This window comes from Centropristis striata, chromosome 14 (assembly GCF_030273125.1).
Source record: "Centropristis striata isolate RG_2023a ecotype Rhode Island chromosome 14, C.striata_1.0, whole genome shotgun sequence".
Taxonomy (NCBI): Eukaryota; Metazoa; Chordata; class Actinopteri; order Perciformes; family Serranidae; genus Centropristis; species Centropristis striata.
In genome coordinates this window covers 8,973,057-8,988,099 of record NC_081530.1, presented here as the reverse complement: position 1 = coordinate 8,988,099, position 15,043 = coordinate 8,973,057, and the positions used below count along the sequence as shown (strand labels likewise).

General features: G+C 38.3%; 1 protein-coding gene across 1 annotated transcript in view; it reads left to right on the top strand.

The window, feature by feature from the left end:
• col22a1 (collagen, type XXII, alpha 1) overlaps positions 1–14,332 on the top strand; it is an 88,244-nt gene extending 73,912 nt beyond the window's left edge. Inside the window, exons 52-64 of the mRNA XM_059349179.1 lie at positions 199–252; positions 340–384; positions 3,585–3,638; positions 5,676–5,729; positions 5,904–5,957; positions 10,391–10,462; positions 10,560–10,595; positions 10,685–10,729; positions 12,269–12,448; positions 12,562–12,628; positions 12,715–12,897; positions 13,970–14,047; positions 14,139–14,332. Coding sequence (XP_059205162.1) covers positions 199–252; positions 340–384; positions 3,585–3,638; positions 5,676–5,729; positions 5,904–5,957; positions 10,391–10,462; positions 10,560–10,595; positions 10,685–10,729; positions 12,269–12,448; positions 12,562–12,628; positions 12,715–12,897; positions 13,970–14,047; positions 14,139–14,332 — 1,116 coding nt within the window. The remainder of the gene's footprint in view (positions 1–198; positions 253–339; positions 385–3,584; positions 3,639–5,675; positions 5,730–5,903; positions 5,958–10,390; positions 10,463–10,559; positions 10,596–10,684; positions 10,730–12,268; positions 12,449–12,561; positions 12,629–12,714; positions 12,898–13,969; positions 14,048–14,138) is intronic.
• The last annotated feature ends 711 nt before the right edge of the window (positions 14,333–15,043 follow it).

The following is a 15,043-nucleotide window of genomic DNA, read 5'->3' as shown; positions in this document are numbered from 1 at the left end:
GCGTTAAGTGTAGCGTATACTACCAACTTCTTAGGAAAATACACTTTGTGAAGCCTATTTTATTAACTCTTAAAAAAACATCCTGCATGTATTTTTTGTAACATTTTTTAAACTTTGCTTAGCTTGACAATTGAATGGATACTATTGTCTGTTTTATGAAAAATATGATAGTATAACGTATAATATAATTTATTTCAGGGCAAGCAAGGTGAACCTGGACTACAAGGAAACCCAGGGCTCAGGGGACTCCCAGTAAGTGACAAGCAGTAAAAAGATCTAATGAAGCAAGCAGGTGGTTCTCACTGCTGTGACTGATTCACTGCTTTTCTGTCTGTGCAGGGCTTTAAGGGCCACAGAGGAGAACCTGGACCTCCAGGACCCAAGGTCAGTTCTTACTTTGGCTTTTTCATGTATTTGAACAGGTCAGGTCAAATAGGTTGATTATCAATGGTTACCCCACGGTATTAGCTTCTAACATCTTTTCTGTGTGGTTTTGTTCTGCATTACAGCTTTTATGACTTCCTTATTTTTTTAAACCTCATCAAAGTAAATAAATTATTGCAATGGAATTTCACCACTTTCTGCAATCCCATGAGTAATAAAAATGACACATCATTTAGGATTTCGAAGGAAATAAGCAGCAACGTGTCTACTTTTTCTTCTATTTTGACATGGCCAAGCAGTGAAAGCTTCCACTTTTTGTGACAGTGGTGTTCAATTTAAACATTTAGACTTAAATTTTGAACTAAAACTAGTTAAGAGAATGTAACTCTGTATGGAAAAGCAGAAAAATGTTTCTCCAGTGCAGACTTTATCTGTTAGGTGACAGTGTTTTTACTCTGTTTTGATGAGATGTGCAGTTTTGCAGACAGCAAGTCAGTGGTGCTACATGCTGGAACAGGTATGAGAATAGCACTTGTGTCTCTACAGGCCTAATGCAGCCATGTGTCCTCTGAAAGTTTGATATAACATATAAATGAATTGGAATTATGCCAATTATCTCACCACTGCCATAACTGGGACTCTTCACTGCGCTTCAGGGAATAGCACACAGCCACAGTCAGTGTTCGGCCGGCCACACTGCGATGTCAAGATATGTCTGACACTTGGATTTTTTTTTACAAACACCTTCTCAGACTGAACCACTGCACCCGCTGCTTTGTCACTCACCCGCAGGAAAGCTTTCTGCCACAGCGCCATGACCAATAGCATGGCTCATTACAGACAGCTCTGACTGAGCCACAGCGAGGCGGGCAGCCTCTCAGCCCTGCAGCACAGACAGCAGACAACTTATTAGAGGAGCCGTGAAGTGTTTCCATAGACGCACTGAAAATTACCCGCCACTGCTCATAATTACTGCCACTAAATGTCACTCACATGGAAATTATATTCACTATTATTCAGGAAATTGAAAGTTGATATACAATTAGAAGCACAGATTTGGCACACTACCTCAGTTTAATGTAGAAGTGTCACATAGATCTTAACTAGTAACTTTATGGAGCTTAAGTCTGACTTTATCTCTTCTGTGGATTGTCCAAACAGTAGTTTCAAGTTGTTTATTGTCATATGCACAGTAATTACTAAGAACCTTGTTGGCTATGAAAAGCTTATGTCATACGGGGCGGCTGTGGCTCAGTTGGTAGAGCGGCCAGCTACTGATCAGAAGGTTGGTGGTTTGATCCCTGACCGTGGCAGCCTACAGGTCAAAGTATCCTTGAGCAAGATACTGAACCCCAAATAGCTCCAGATGCTGCGTTCATCGGTGTGTGAATGAATTCCCAATGGTGGCAGGTGGCACCAGTGTGCCCAGGTAGCCTCGGCCACCAGTATGTGTGTGTGTGTGAATGGGTGAATGAGCGCAGTCTGTAGTGTAAAGCGCTTTGGATAAAATCGCTATATAAGTGCAGTCCATTTACCATTTACTCCCTCCAAAAAATATCATTAAACATAAATTGTGCCAAGTTAAAATAAAGGGATAAAAATATAACTGAAATAAAATATAAATAAAAAACATTTTTTTTACATTCATATGTACTCGTCATCACTGTAATTGAGTGAAGTGAGAAGTGAGTGAGAAGTAGCATCACCATGGGGTCTATTGAGAATTCACCTATGGGATTTTTGCATTAGATTTTTTCTGTAGAAAATAACCTCTGAGGCAAACACGTGATTCTGATGCTTATGCTTTTTGTTCAGCAGGACAATCCTCACAAATCTTCACCACTTTTATTATTTCTGAAGCGTTAATGCAGCCGACAGAAGTGAAAAGCTAACGTTACGCTATCGTGAACTACACCACGGTTGCATGACTTGAATTTAACAGCCGTCATCCTCTGACAACCTTTAAATGCTCATTTGGTGTGCGAAATATAAAGGACTGTGAGGCTAGCTAGCTTACGAAAACACTGCTAATCACACTGACCACTTTTTCTTTAGGCTAACTAGCTGCTGCTAACTTTTTTTTTAGAAGTGCAGGAAATGTTAATCATCCATAAACTGCTGACGTGACACTGTATAATCTCTTATTAACAGCAGCTAAAACATTTTAGTTGGAAGATAATGCTAAGGCAATTTGCTTGCTAGCACTAATTGGCCAATCACAAATGCTGTTTCTCAATTCAGATACTTCCTTTAGCACATTCCGATTTACTACACTGTGTACACTGTACTTACATAGTGTGTGGAATTTGACAGGTAGGGTCGTCTTCAATTGCACATGACCATTATACATAACTGGAAGTTTGCTACATCAGTTGATGAAAGAGAGCCACGGTTATTCAGTTCTGTCAGATAAATGAATTAATGAATGGCTTCTGTCCTAGTGTAGTGATTAGTGGTTGACCGATACAGGTTTTTTTGGGCCGATTCTTGAAGCCGATATTGCCTTTTCTCCCTCCATTTACATGATAAAAATGACACAATGATAACAAATGTTATACAAATCTCAATTTAAACAAAAAAAGAAAAATCTATTTACAAAAGGAACAAAACATATTAACAGTTGGATAGCAAACACTGTGTATGTTGTTCTAGGCCTCGAGGTGGTGGCGCCTCAGATGATCCACATATTTGATGTGTTTTTCTTTTTTCCGGTATCAGCAGCAGCTCACCAGAGAATGGCAGATGTTGCACCGAGCCTTGCCTGCTGTTGGCTCAGTGAAATGGGCTAACTGATCGGCGAACGCACGCACGTATTGGCCGATGCCGATACAAGTAAAAAACTGAAATATCGGCCCGATATATCGGTCGACCTCTAGTAGTAATACTTGAAAAAAACACATGTAATCAAAATTTTCACATTTTGGTGTATGCCGTTTTAGTTGCAACAACTACAGCTTCCTTGTCAGCTATTTTAACAAGTTTGAGATAGAATGGTGGTCCCTCTCCTTCCGTTATGTGGAAAGATGGCGACGGTTGTAAAAAAAACACAAGATGGTATAAAAACAAGCCCAACTGGATTAAAATGTTTTAGTTTCTCTGATGCAAGACAATCTTCTCCTGAGTGATCAGGTAAACCTTATCTTAAATTAGGCCTTGAGGTTTCTCATATAACGCTATATTTTTTCTTCTGTGCCCAACAGGGAGAAGATGGAAAGCCTGGATCACTTGGGCGTGATGGCAAACCTGGGAAGGAGGTACAACCTTATAGTTTTTGTTGTTGTTGTTTTTTACAAGCTCAGCACCACAGTGGAAATTACGCCGTTTTTGTTCTTGTTCTGCAATTGTATTTTCCATCATGCATACACATCACTATTGTGATGTCCAGAGGAAAAAATGCAAATTGAATCTGCAGTTTCTTTGATCCATGTTACACAGTTGCAATAGAGTAACTTCATTCATATTAAAACAAACATATCATACTTATCATACTTACTATCATACTTACATACATAACGATTTTTTTCATTATCGATTAATCTGTCGATTATTGAAACGATTAATCGATTAGTTGTTTGGTCATAAAATGTTGAAAAATATCAATCAGTGTTTTCCAAACCACAAGATGATGTTCTCAAATCTCTTTTTTTGTCCACAAACCAAAGAGATATTCAGTTTATTGTCATAAAGGAACAAAGAAACCAGAAATATTCACATTGATGAAGCTGAAATCAGAAAAATTTGGACTTATTGTCTTTAAAAAAACCTTTAAACCTTTCTTTAAAAACCGCTCAAACCAATTATTCAGTCATACAACAATTATATAATTGCTGCAGCTCTACTTAGAGATATCTTTCCCTTGTGCATATTTTGTGTAAAAGTAATATACATGCCTCCACAACAAATAGTCTGATGCATTTAAAGCTTATATATGCCTTTCTTTCTTATGCAGCATCTCTTCCTGGCACACTCACTAAGTCCCTGAGAATAATCACTATTGCTGCTTGGAACCAATCCTCCATTGATTGAGGGAATGCAGATAAAACTCCTGAGATTAAACAATGTTTTAGACAGAATGCCAAATTTCCAGCAGAGCACAGAATCTTTAATCATGCCTGTGTAATGCTAGAGCTCCATGAGTAGCAGTGCCACATTTTGAACCATTGCAGCTTCATGTCTTTGACACTGTATGGAAGTTTTTTGTCATTTATCTTTATCAAATGACAAAGTGAAATCCCTCTCACGTACACATTTAAAGGCTGCAGCACTCTTATTCCCCAATTTGTCTAGTAGCAGGATGTAACACTTCACCAAAAAAGACTCTTTTCCTCAACTTCCTCTGCTGTGAGTCTTGGAGACACAGTGTTCTCACAGCACGTCTCCTGAAGTAGGAATATTTTCCCCACCTACATACTCCTTCCACACAAAAAAGACCAGATTTACCTCATTACTACAGTAGAGACTGTTTTTTACCATGGCGTATAAGTACGTCTACATATTTGGGTCATTGTAAATTTGACTCTGAGGAAGAAAGTCAGAATGTTTAAAGATTAAAGTCATACATTTGTGACAAAAAAACAAACAAACTCAGCTATTCTCCAGGATTAAAATGGTAAATTTACTTTCTGAAATGATAATACAAGTCCCATGCAATTTGTAGGAAAAAAACGTACGATATTATCTGAGATTGAAGTGGTAAATTTACGAGAAAAACTACAAAAAATAGAAGAGAAAAAAACAACAATATTCTCTGCGATTATGAGAGACTTTGCCTGTGGTGTGGCGTTCTAACCTTGCAAAGTGAAACATTGTGACACTTTGTGGATCCTAAATCTGTAACTTTATTTACAACTTCAATCTTGTAAATGTGTGACTGCTTCTTGTAAAGTTATCACTTTAATCTTGTAAATCTGCCTTATTTTTTCTTGTAAATTTACAACTTTAATCTTGTGAATTTGATTCTGGTAAATTTATGACATTTTTCTTTTAAAATTTGTGATGTTTTTCCTGTAAATTGACCACTTTAATAAAAAAAAAGTGTGACATTTTTCTTGCAAATTTACCACTTTAATCTTTGAGATTGTCTGATTGTTTTCTCACTAATTTACCACTCTCATCTCTGAAAATTCTTTGTTTACTTCTTGGAATATCAGCACTATCACCCTAATACACTGTTGTTATTTTCCAACAAAGATTAAAATGATCAACCCTTCCCTAAAGATTAGATACTATTAACTTATTGTGTTTTCAACATGTACAAGACATAATAAAAATCTACTTTTCTGCTTTGGCAGGGCTCTATGGGAGCTCCAGGCAGAGAAGGACTTAGTGGACCAAGAGGAGAGCCGGTGAGTCATTTTCAATCACTTGCAGGGCTTTCTGCTGCAGACAGTAGACAGACACAGCACAGTGTCAAAGAGACAGATAGATATGGACATAAAGTGGCTCTCAAGTCATTTCTCTTGCTGTCCTTCCCCATCAATTTTCTCATCCTGTCTTTTTTTCTCTCCTTTGCATCCCAGGGCAAGCCAGGTGAACCTGGGCCATCCGGAAAAGCAGGTCTCCCTGGAACACCAGTGAGTTATCTATTCTTGCTGTGAATATGACACAAAATGACCAAAAAAAGACACAAAATGACTAGAAAATACACAAAATGAACAAAAAAAGAAAGACAATATGACTAAAAAAAGACACAAAATGACAAAAAAAGACATAAAATGACCAAAAAAGACAAAATGACCCAAAAAACACAAAAAAGACACAAAATGACAAAAAAAAAAGACACAAAATGACTTACAAAGACACAAAATGACAAAAAAATACACAAAATGACCAAAATTGTTACGCTAAACACACAAGAGACAAATAAAATAGAGTCACACTAGAATAAAAACCAGAGTTGGATGACAGAATCACACACAATCACAAGATCACATTTATGTTGGTTTTTCTTTGTTTCTTTTTGGTTCAAAATGTTGATCCAGTAAGTCAGAATAAAAATCAGTTATTATTAGGTCATATAGGTGAGGTGATGCTGAAAAAAATATATACCAACATGGCATTTAAACATTTTTTAAAGTGGTGTATACAGGCAGGATGAAAATAGTTCAAAAATGGACAAAATAGCCCAAGACTCTGTAGAGTGAATAATTCCAAATAACAATGAAGATCAGATCATACAAACCAATCAAGAGAGTGGCCAATAGATAGCAGATTCCTGATGTTGGTAAAATATAATATAGTTGCTATTTTTGTTATTATTATGGCAAAAATCATGATCAGAATTATTTCTATCTATTCTAGTCACTATAAGGATTACAGTTATGTATTTAACTCAATTACTCCTTAGCTTAGGAAATAACTTTCTTTCTTTTTTTTGCATCTTAAAATACAATTTGCAGCAGGCTGTTGGATGACTAACAGTGCAAACAAGCAGAAACACTTCACCGCAACACCTCATTACAAACAAAATTCTTCATTTCACAGAGTGAACACATAACTGCCAATTGAATAAACAAGGATAATTAGGAAAAAGTTGCATTTTTTAGAGCTAATAGAGCAGGCAGGGACTGTACGTGGGATGTAACTGAAGGCGAGAAGAGGGTGTGAAGTATTTCTAGAAGAGATGGGCTGTCAGATTATGATGGAAGATTGGAGTGAATGTCTTCACCATGCTGGGAACATCACTTCCCCCTGGGTGAGCTGGGATTGAAAGGAGTTGACCAGGTTGCTGCCAGAAGAAGAAAACTGATTGCCAAGTAATGTCAGAGCACAGGGAACAGGTTGGAGTGGACCATCTCCTGCAGGCCTATAATTCCCTCAGCAGGTTGGTGTGCCACGCAAAGGTTTTGAATTTTATAAGTGCACCCAGAGACAAATACCTACGCAGAATCCCTGGTGACAGAGTCTGAATCATCTACGATGCAGAATGAAAACAAAGTCGTGTGAGGATTGGAAGGGCAGCATGCATCAGGGGAAAACACTCAAACTTTTCAAGGTTGTTCTTGATTTAGCACCGTCAGCCTTTTATGCCAGGATGTGCACGTCAAACTGAGTGTTTAATGATTGGTAAAAAAAAAAAGAAGTAATAGTTATATTTATAAGATGCGTTTACACAAGGCAAATAACTTAATTAAACAAATAAAATGCACCAAATCCAAGGGTTAACCCTCTGGAGTCACCAAAAGCACCAAATCATGACTTCTTCATCAAATCCAGACTAGAAAACAAAGCAGCATAGAGCCCTACTGTAAATTTAGCTCTAAAGTTCTGGCTGTAACTCCATGAGGTCAAATATATTTAGTATAAAATGATAGAACTGGATGTAACCTTCCTATATGTTACATTTGCAACCTTTGTTCACATTTGCAACATTTAAAATTCTTTATTGAGCATGATAGTGTTTTGAAAGTAAAAAAAAAGATTCAAAATCACAATTTACTTTGGACTAAATGACTAAAAAAGACACAAAATGACCACAAAAAGACACAAAATGACCACAAAAAGACACAAAATGATTAAAAAAAGACACAAAATGACCAAAAAAAGACACAAAATGACCAAAAGTGTTACTCTAAACACACAAGACACAAATAAAATACAGTCACACTAGAATAAAAACCAGAGTTGGATGACAGGATCACACACAATCACAAGATCACATTTATGTTGGTTTTTCTATGTTTCATCCAGTAAGTCAGAATAAAAAAATCAATTATTATTAGGTCATACAGGTGAGGTTGTGCTGGAAAAAAAACCAACATGGCATTTAAACATTTTTAAGTGGTGTATACAGGCAGGATGAAAAGGATTAAAAAATGGACAAAATAGCCCAAGACTCCATAGAGTAGAATGGAATATTTCCAAATAACAATGAAGATCAGATCATACAAACCAGGTAAGAGAATGGCCAATAGATATCAGATTCCTGATGTTGGTATAATATACTACACTGCCCGTATACTTCCATGTATCCTTTAAGGTGGAATAGATGTTAAGCAATATATCCACTAGAGGGCAGCCCACCTCAGGATCAGAAGTTCTGACAACAACTGACATGGCAACTGAGGAGGAGGTCGCATTAATGTACCGCTTGAGGCAAAAGCAGAGGCAACAAATGGTCTCTGGTAGCCATTAAATACGAACATGTGTGAACATGGACTTTTTTTTTTACTTTTATGTCCTCAAAAAGTCCCTTTATTCTTAAAATTTCTTCATTGTCTCCTATGGTGGTGTCTTACTTCAAGTAAGACACCACCATAGGACACACTGCTCCACACCACTGCTCCGTTTTGTCGGTGTACATAACATACACTGTAAAAAATTTTATGGTGAAAAACTGCGAAACCATGACAGTAAAAGACAGTAAAATGATAAATGGGTTAATTCCGTTTCAGTAACAATGAAACACCGCAAATGTATATATCAGACAAAACAGAATTTTTTACATTTTTTAAATACATTACACCATTGTAAAATACACTGGCACTGTGTTTGTAGCAAAAATATACTGTAATATATGTACAAGCCATCATTTTTGCATTTATTTTTTGTAAAAATACTTTTTCTCACTTAAATTAACTAAACACCATATCCCTAACAGAAATATACTGTAATATTTAATGGTAAAATCTTTAATTTATGCAGCATTTATAAAGTATTTTCTTGTCAATTATATGGCAGAACAGCGTTTCTTTTGATGGAAAAACTTTTAATTTTTTACGGTAAAATATGGAATAAAATGGCAATCTTAAATGTGAAATCAACAGTGCTAATATAATTTTACCGTAATATTAAAAAAAGTTGCACCGTATTATTAAAGTTGTGGCAACCACAGCTGCCGTTTTTTCACCATAAAAACAACATTTTTTTTTTTTTTTACAGTGTACATACTTTCAGGAACATAAAAACGTATGAAAAGAAGTGCCGTATATTCGCCGTACCCGTATACGTAAAACATTGAGCATAAACAAGCTCCTATCTGTTCGTACGGGTTGTAGGACTTTGCACGTCATTTCAACGTGCTCTTTCAGTCCTCATAAAGCTTTTCAAGCTGTGTTGTACTCGATGTACTCTCTATGTATGCTGAGCACACAGATGAGGTTAATTAAAGTCAGCAAGGGTTCAGCAATTACAGAGTTTATAGGGTGACACTGGCTCTGGAGCCCGGAGATGAGGAGGAGGAAGTGGCAGGCAGAGGTCATCATGACAGATATAAAATGTCACAGATATAATATAGTAGATTTAGATAGTGTGGCCTGTGCGTGAGGAGAATTTTTATTTTGACATGTTGCTGTTTTTCACAGCAAAACATGTGAAATGGAAAGAAAAAGACAGAGCTGCACAGCGGTCCGTGGGCTGCAGGATGGTTTCTTGGGAGGAGGAGTAACTGTTGCTAACTGGAGGGCAGACGATATGCAGCCAGCTATCAGAGAGGAGTGGATGATATCAGTCAGCAGAGGGAGCAGATCAGCAGAAATAGCCTGGAGGAGGGAGGAGACAGACACAGAAAGGTCGGGAGAGGAGATAGAGAGTGATTTCAATAGATGCTGAAGGTATTTAGAAGCAGGATCAGATATTTCTAAAAATGCTATCAGATGGCCAAATTTACCACACAAAGAGAGGGGGTGCAGCGAGTGTAAAGAAGCAGAGGAGATAGTGTTTCTATCTACTCAAGATCATTTTTGAAAAGTGGAAATGAAAGAGAAATTGATTAATTCTCTCATTTCTGCAAGCGTAAATAAATTCTTTCACTCTATGGCTGCCATAACCAGCTTGTCTTCAGGCCCACATGTCCCATGTAAATATGAATTTTAATCTCTTCAAGCTGGCATGTCCCACCACAAGATTGGTTTATGAGATTTTTTTTTTTATCCAGGGCACTGCTGCATGTTGATAAGAACTGTTAATCTTGCTGAATCCTCAGTAATGAGCGAGGCTTTTATAATACAAATACAGTATGCCACGTGTGTGCCATGTGATGAGCGGCCATGTCTCTGCTGTCATACAGGGTCTTAGGGGAGACAAGGGAGAGGCCGGCAACCCAGGATTACCGGGCTTTAGCGGGCCTAAAGGCCCCGCGGTGAGTGGGAGATTTGACAGATTTTGATTCAAAGATAAATTGCAGCTTGTAAATATGACCAGCTGTGGGTAATGCTAACTGTTATCTTGATTTCCAGGGTCCACCTGGTCCAATTGGCCCAGAGGGAAAACAGGTAAGGACTTCATAAGAGCAATGATGATTAATATGACAATTATATATACAGATTTATTGCTCACATCCTCTGTTTGTGGTGTTTTGCAGGGGATGCCAGGCAGAGCTGGTGATCGTGGCCTCAAAGGAGAAAAGGTGAGTACTAGAGGTGGAAACAAATACATCATTTGGAAAGATAATGTGCACATCTGTCAACTGACTGATGCAGCTTAGTGATGCAAATGAGTCATAATTCAAATGGTAACACAGATATCGTACATACACTGCAACAGTCAGTAAACTCTGCCCATCAAGGATAAATGTCCTTGATGAACTAGTTAAAAGTATGTTTGTAACATAATTTAACTTCAATAGGTAAGTTAACCTACGTGATCTAAGTTGAGTATGTACGTAGTAACCGTATATGTAAGTTAAAATAAGTAGCTGGGACTTTTGGTTTCACATAGGACGCAAACAGCAGTACTGATGGGGGCCATTTTAAACACATTCATTTTGTGAAGCGGCAGCAGTTTTGGTATGTTATCCAACAAAACAACTACAACACATAACTGCCAGAAGTGAGGTTGTAACTTTGATGACATAAAGCGTGATGCACAAAAGTTATTTGACAAAAACATAATTAAAAGGCCTGTCGTTCTTTATACTCTGTAGCGTCGCTTCTGCCTTGGTGTCATTATTACTACAGCCACTAGAGGGAGTCACTAACTACAAACATAAACATGAGCCATAATAAGGTGCTGCACAAACGACACATACACATATTTTATTGCAAGGATAGTCTTCTTCTGTTTTGCATTTTTTAGGCAAATAAGCATCATTTTAGAATGAAAGCCTGCAACAACACTGCAAAGGCTCTAATTTATGAGCTGTGACAGATATTGTACATACACTGCTACAGTCATTAAAATATGCCCATCGAGGATAAATGTCCTTGATGGACATTTATTTCAATACTTTTGTATTAACACAAAAGGAGAACGAAACCCCTACCCTCCCCTTTTGTCCCAAAGTCACTGTTCTTATAATGTGAAATAATGTTCACAGACAAGTTAGTATTTAAAGTTTTATTTTATTCACGTTATGTCATTTCATTCAAATTATATTATTATAGATTCGTTAACTAATGTAATGTTAACCTTCGCAACTTACTATGAGAGGAGTGGACTTCCCATACAGCTACTGTAGTTAACATTAACTAACGTTACTGATACATTATTTTTTACTTCTTGATGTGACACTGAAGCACACTGCTGAATGTACAGTCAGCGGTGATATAACCTTATGTTAGGGACCATCGCAAAAGTGTATGCAGCAAGGAAAAAATAGATTTGCAAAATTCATGCAATGTGGTTGAATGCAATTCTGATGTATCTTCCCTCTCTTCTATTGACATTATTCACTTCCACCTCAACAGCTGCACAGTTTTAAAGTAGATCCACTTCAGCCTGACTTTTATTTTTAATTGTTTTATGGTTGTTTTATTTTTCTTTTCCATTAACTAAGGTGCATGGTTAAATTGTTCTGTTATTTTGTATACTAAATGTATACAAATATCTGAGTTGTATAAATGGCAGTAGAAAACAGACTACGAGAGCAATTGAAGCAATCTAGGTGATTTCTAACAATTTACAGCAAAAATGTAGTCTGAAAAACGTTTAACTGCATCTAATCCAGGGGGACGGAGGTATGAAAGGAGATAAAGGACATTCTGGAGATCCAGGTATGCCTGGAAACCCTGGACCCCCTGGCAGAAAGGGCCACACAGGGATGATGGGCATGTCAGGACCACCAGGAGAAATAGGAGCTCCTGGGCCACAAGGACCTTCAGGAAACCCTGGTATCCCAGGCCAAAGGGTGAGTCCTGAAAACTTTAGGACAATGTTGATGCCACAGTAATACTGTACACACAAACTGTTTAGATTCATAATTCTTAACTGACATAAAGACAAACATCTGTGGTGTTTCAGGGAGAGTCAGTGTCACTGGAGCAAATGAGACGGCTCATCCAGGAGGAGCTGTCAAAACAATTAGATGGTGAGGAGGTCATTTATTGTCTTCATTCAGGAGAACAAATTATTTATAAATTCTGTGACGTTTAAGTAACTTTTCTTTCCATCCAGCCAAACTGGCTTACCTCATGGCTCAGATCCAGCCAGCACACGTAAAGAGTACAGCGGGCCGTCCAGGACCTCCAGGCCCATCAGGTAAGGATGGCAATACTGGACGACCTGGCCCCCCTGGAGAACCCGGTATGCCTGGACAGAATGGAGGAGAAGGACCCAGGGGACCCATGGGCCCTAAAGGTAGGACCAAGACTCAGCAGATTTAATCTAATGTGTCCATTGTAAGGTTTCTGCCCCTTCCTTATTTCCAGTGTTAACTAGTTCCCAATCCTCAAATTGATCCACATTGATGTGAGAATTTCACTTTCTGTATTAGCAAAAAAAAAAAATTTAATGCCCAATGCATTAATGCCTTAATGCCCAAATAAACTATATCCCATGAATTTTAACATATATTTATATACAAAGATGGAGGCAGGGTATTCGGGCGGAGGTTGAGGGAGCGACCCATTTCTTTAGTCAATTAAAATTAACTTAAAAAGAAATAATAAAAGTGAGATTTTTGCGAGCCGATCCAGTCAGTTATCCGGAGGAGATTAAAAGGTGTAAAATTGGAGTAAATTTACAATTAAAAAATGTTTTAGGGTTTAGGATAAGGGTTATGGTTTAGGGTAAGGGTTATAGTTTATGGTTATGGTTTAGAGTAAGGGTTAGCCTCTTCTGTGCTCTTCCTGTGCTTTTTGCAACTTTTGGAGCTAGTGCTAGCTTTTTTCATTAGAAAAAGAGTTGGTTAGGGTTTAAGTTAAAAATTGATACCACTGTTTTTTCCCACCACAAAAGTTACTACACTTCTGGTAGTTAAGTCAGCTACGTAATGAATCATACGTGTACAGTTAATATGGAGCGTGGTTAGCTAAGGTAGCTTATCTTAAAACAGAGAATGGAATGAGCAGGAAACAGATAGCCTAACTGTCTTGAGCTAACATAACCCTCCTATAAGCTCACTATTGAACACGCTATATCTCTTTTGTTCTTTCCTGAAATCATACTGTGACTGTGAGTTTGCCAGGCACTCCAGTAAGTGGCTCTGCCTAGCCAAGAAATAGCTTGGGCCATAACATGAATATATTACACACAGATTTTCCCTCCTCCCGAGCTACAGAACATATTATTCATCTGGGTTACTGAGTAGTTACTACCCCTGGCTGGCAGATTTTAGCTTTGACATAAAAACACTGGCGTACCCCTTTAAGTTGACTTATGTGTCATGAATTTCATCATATAGTGACTTTTGTTTTCCGGTTCCTACCAGGTGAGAAAGGATCAAGAGGAGAAAAGGGAGATGCTGGTATCGGCGACAGAGGAGAGCAGGGACCTGCTGGCCCGATAGGTAACAATCAGTCTCTTACTTATTCTCTTCATTCTTATTACGTTTGTTTCACCTAATTCGGAGTTGCTGTTTGTTCCTCTTTCTCCTGCAGGTCCAGCCGGTCTGCCTGGTTACGGTAAAGACGGAAGCCCAGGACAAGCTGGAGCCCAGGGAGAGCCAGGAAACCCCGGCCCCCACGGTCAGCCTGGACCTCCAGGTCCGACTGGCCAATGTGACCCCACCCAGTGTGCCTACTATGCCAGCCTGGCACAGAGACCCCACACCAAAAATGTCAAGGGGACTTAAGAAAGAAGAGACACAAAGAGCTTGAAGTCCAGCTGTATTTATGAACTGAACCAAGAACTTTTTCTTTTTCAAGATAACCTCAGTATGGAGGGCTGAAGCAATATGTGCTGCCGGTCAGATTCTTTGTTTTGTTTGTTTTTGGTAGGAAGCTTGGGATTAAGCATCAAGGGACTTTTTCAGATTAAGTATGGGGTAAAGAGGGCAGCTAAACAGTTTTTTCCTCACTCGCATGCTTCCTGTAAAATACATAGGGAGATTATAAAGATGATGCAATTCCCCCCTCTTCCCCACATTGGGCGGGAAGATTTTGGAGTCTGATGTCGTTTCATCATTAGTTATCTCAAAAGTTCAGCTTGGCGTTTTCTCGCAGGACTATGTCTGCACCAGGCTTTTTTTTTTCCTGCCTCACACCATTTTGCATCAATTACCATTCACAGCCCACACTGTCCAACGTCAAGCAATAGATGTCAGTTACTGCTCACTAAATTGATCTCTTGCTGGGGATCCTCTGCGAGACTATTGGTAATTACTCAGTCAACGAAATTATCTGTTTTATTGTCATTGATGGGAGGGGAGGGGGGGCAAACAGTATGAGGCTTAAATACCAATAGTGATTTTGTGTAGGAGGTGTTAATGAGTCAGTGCAGAGAGTGATGAATGACTTCTCTTTGCCTCCAAGCTGGGAGCAGTGTTCTTACGTAGCCTTGTTTT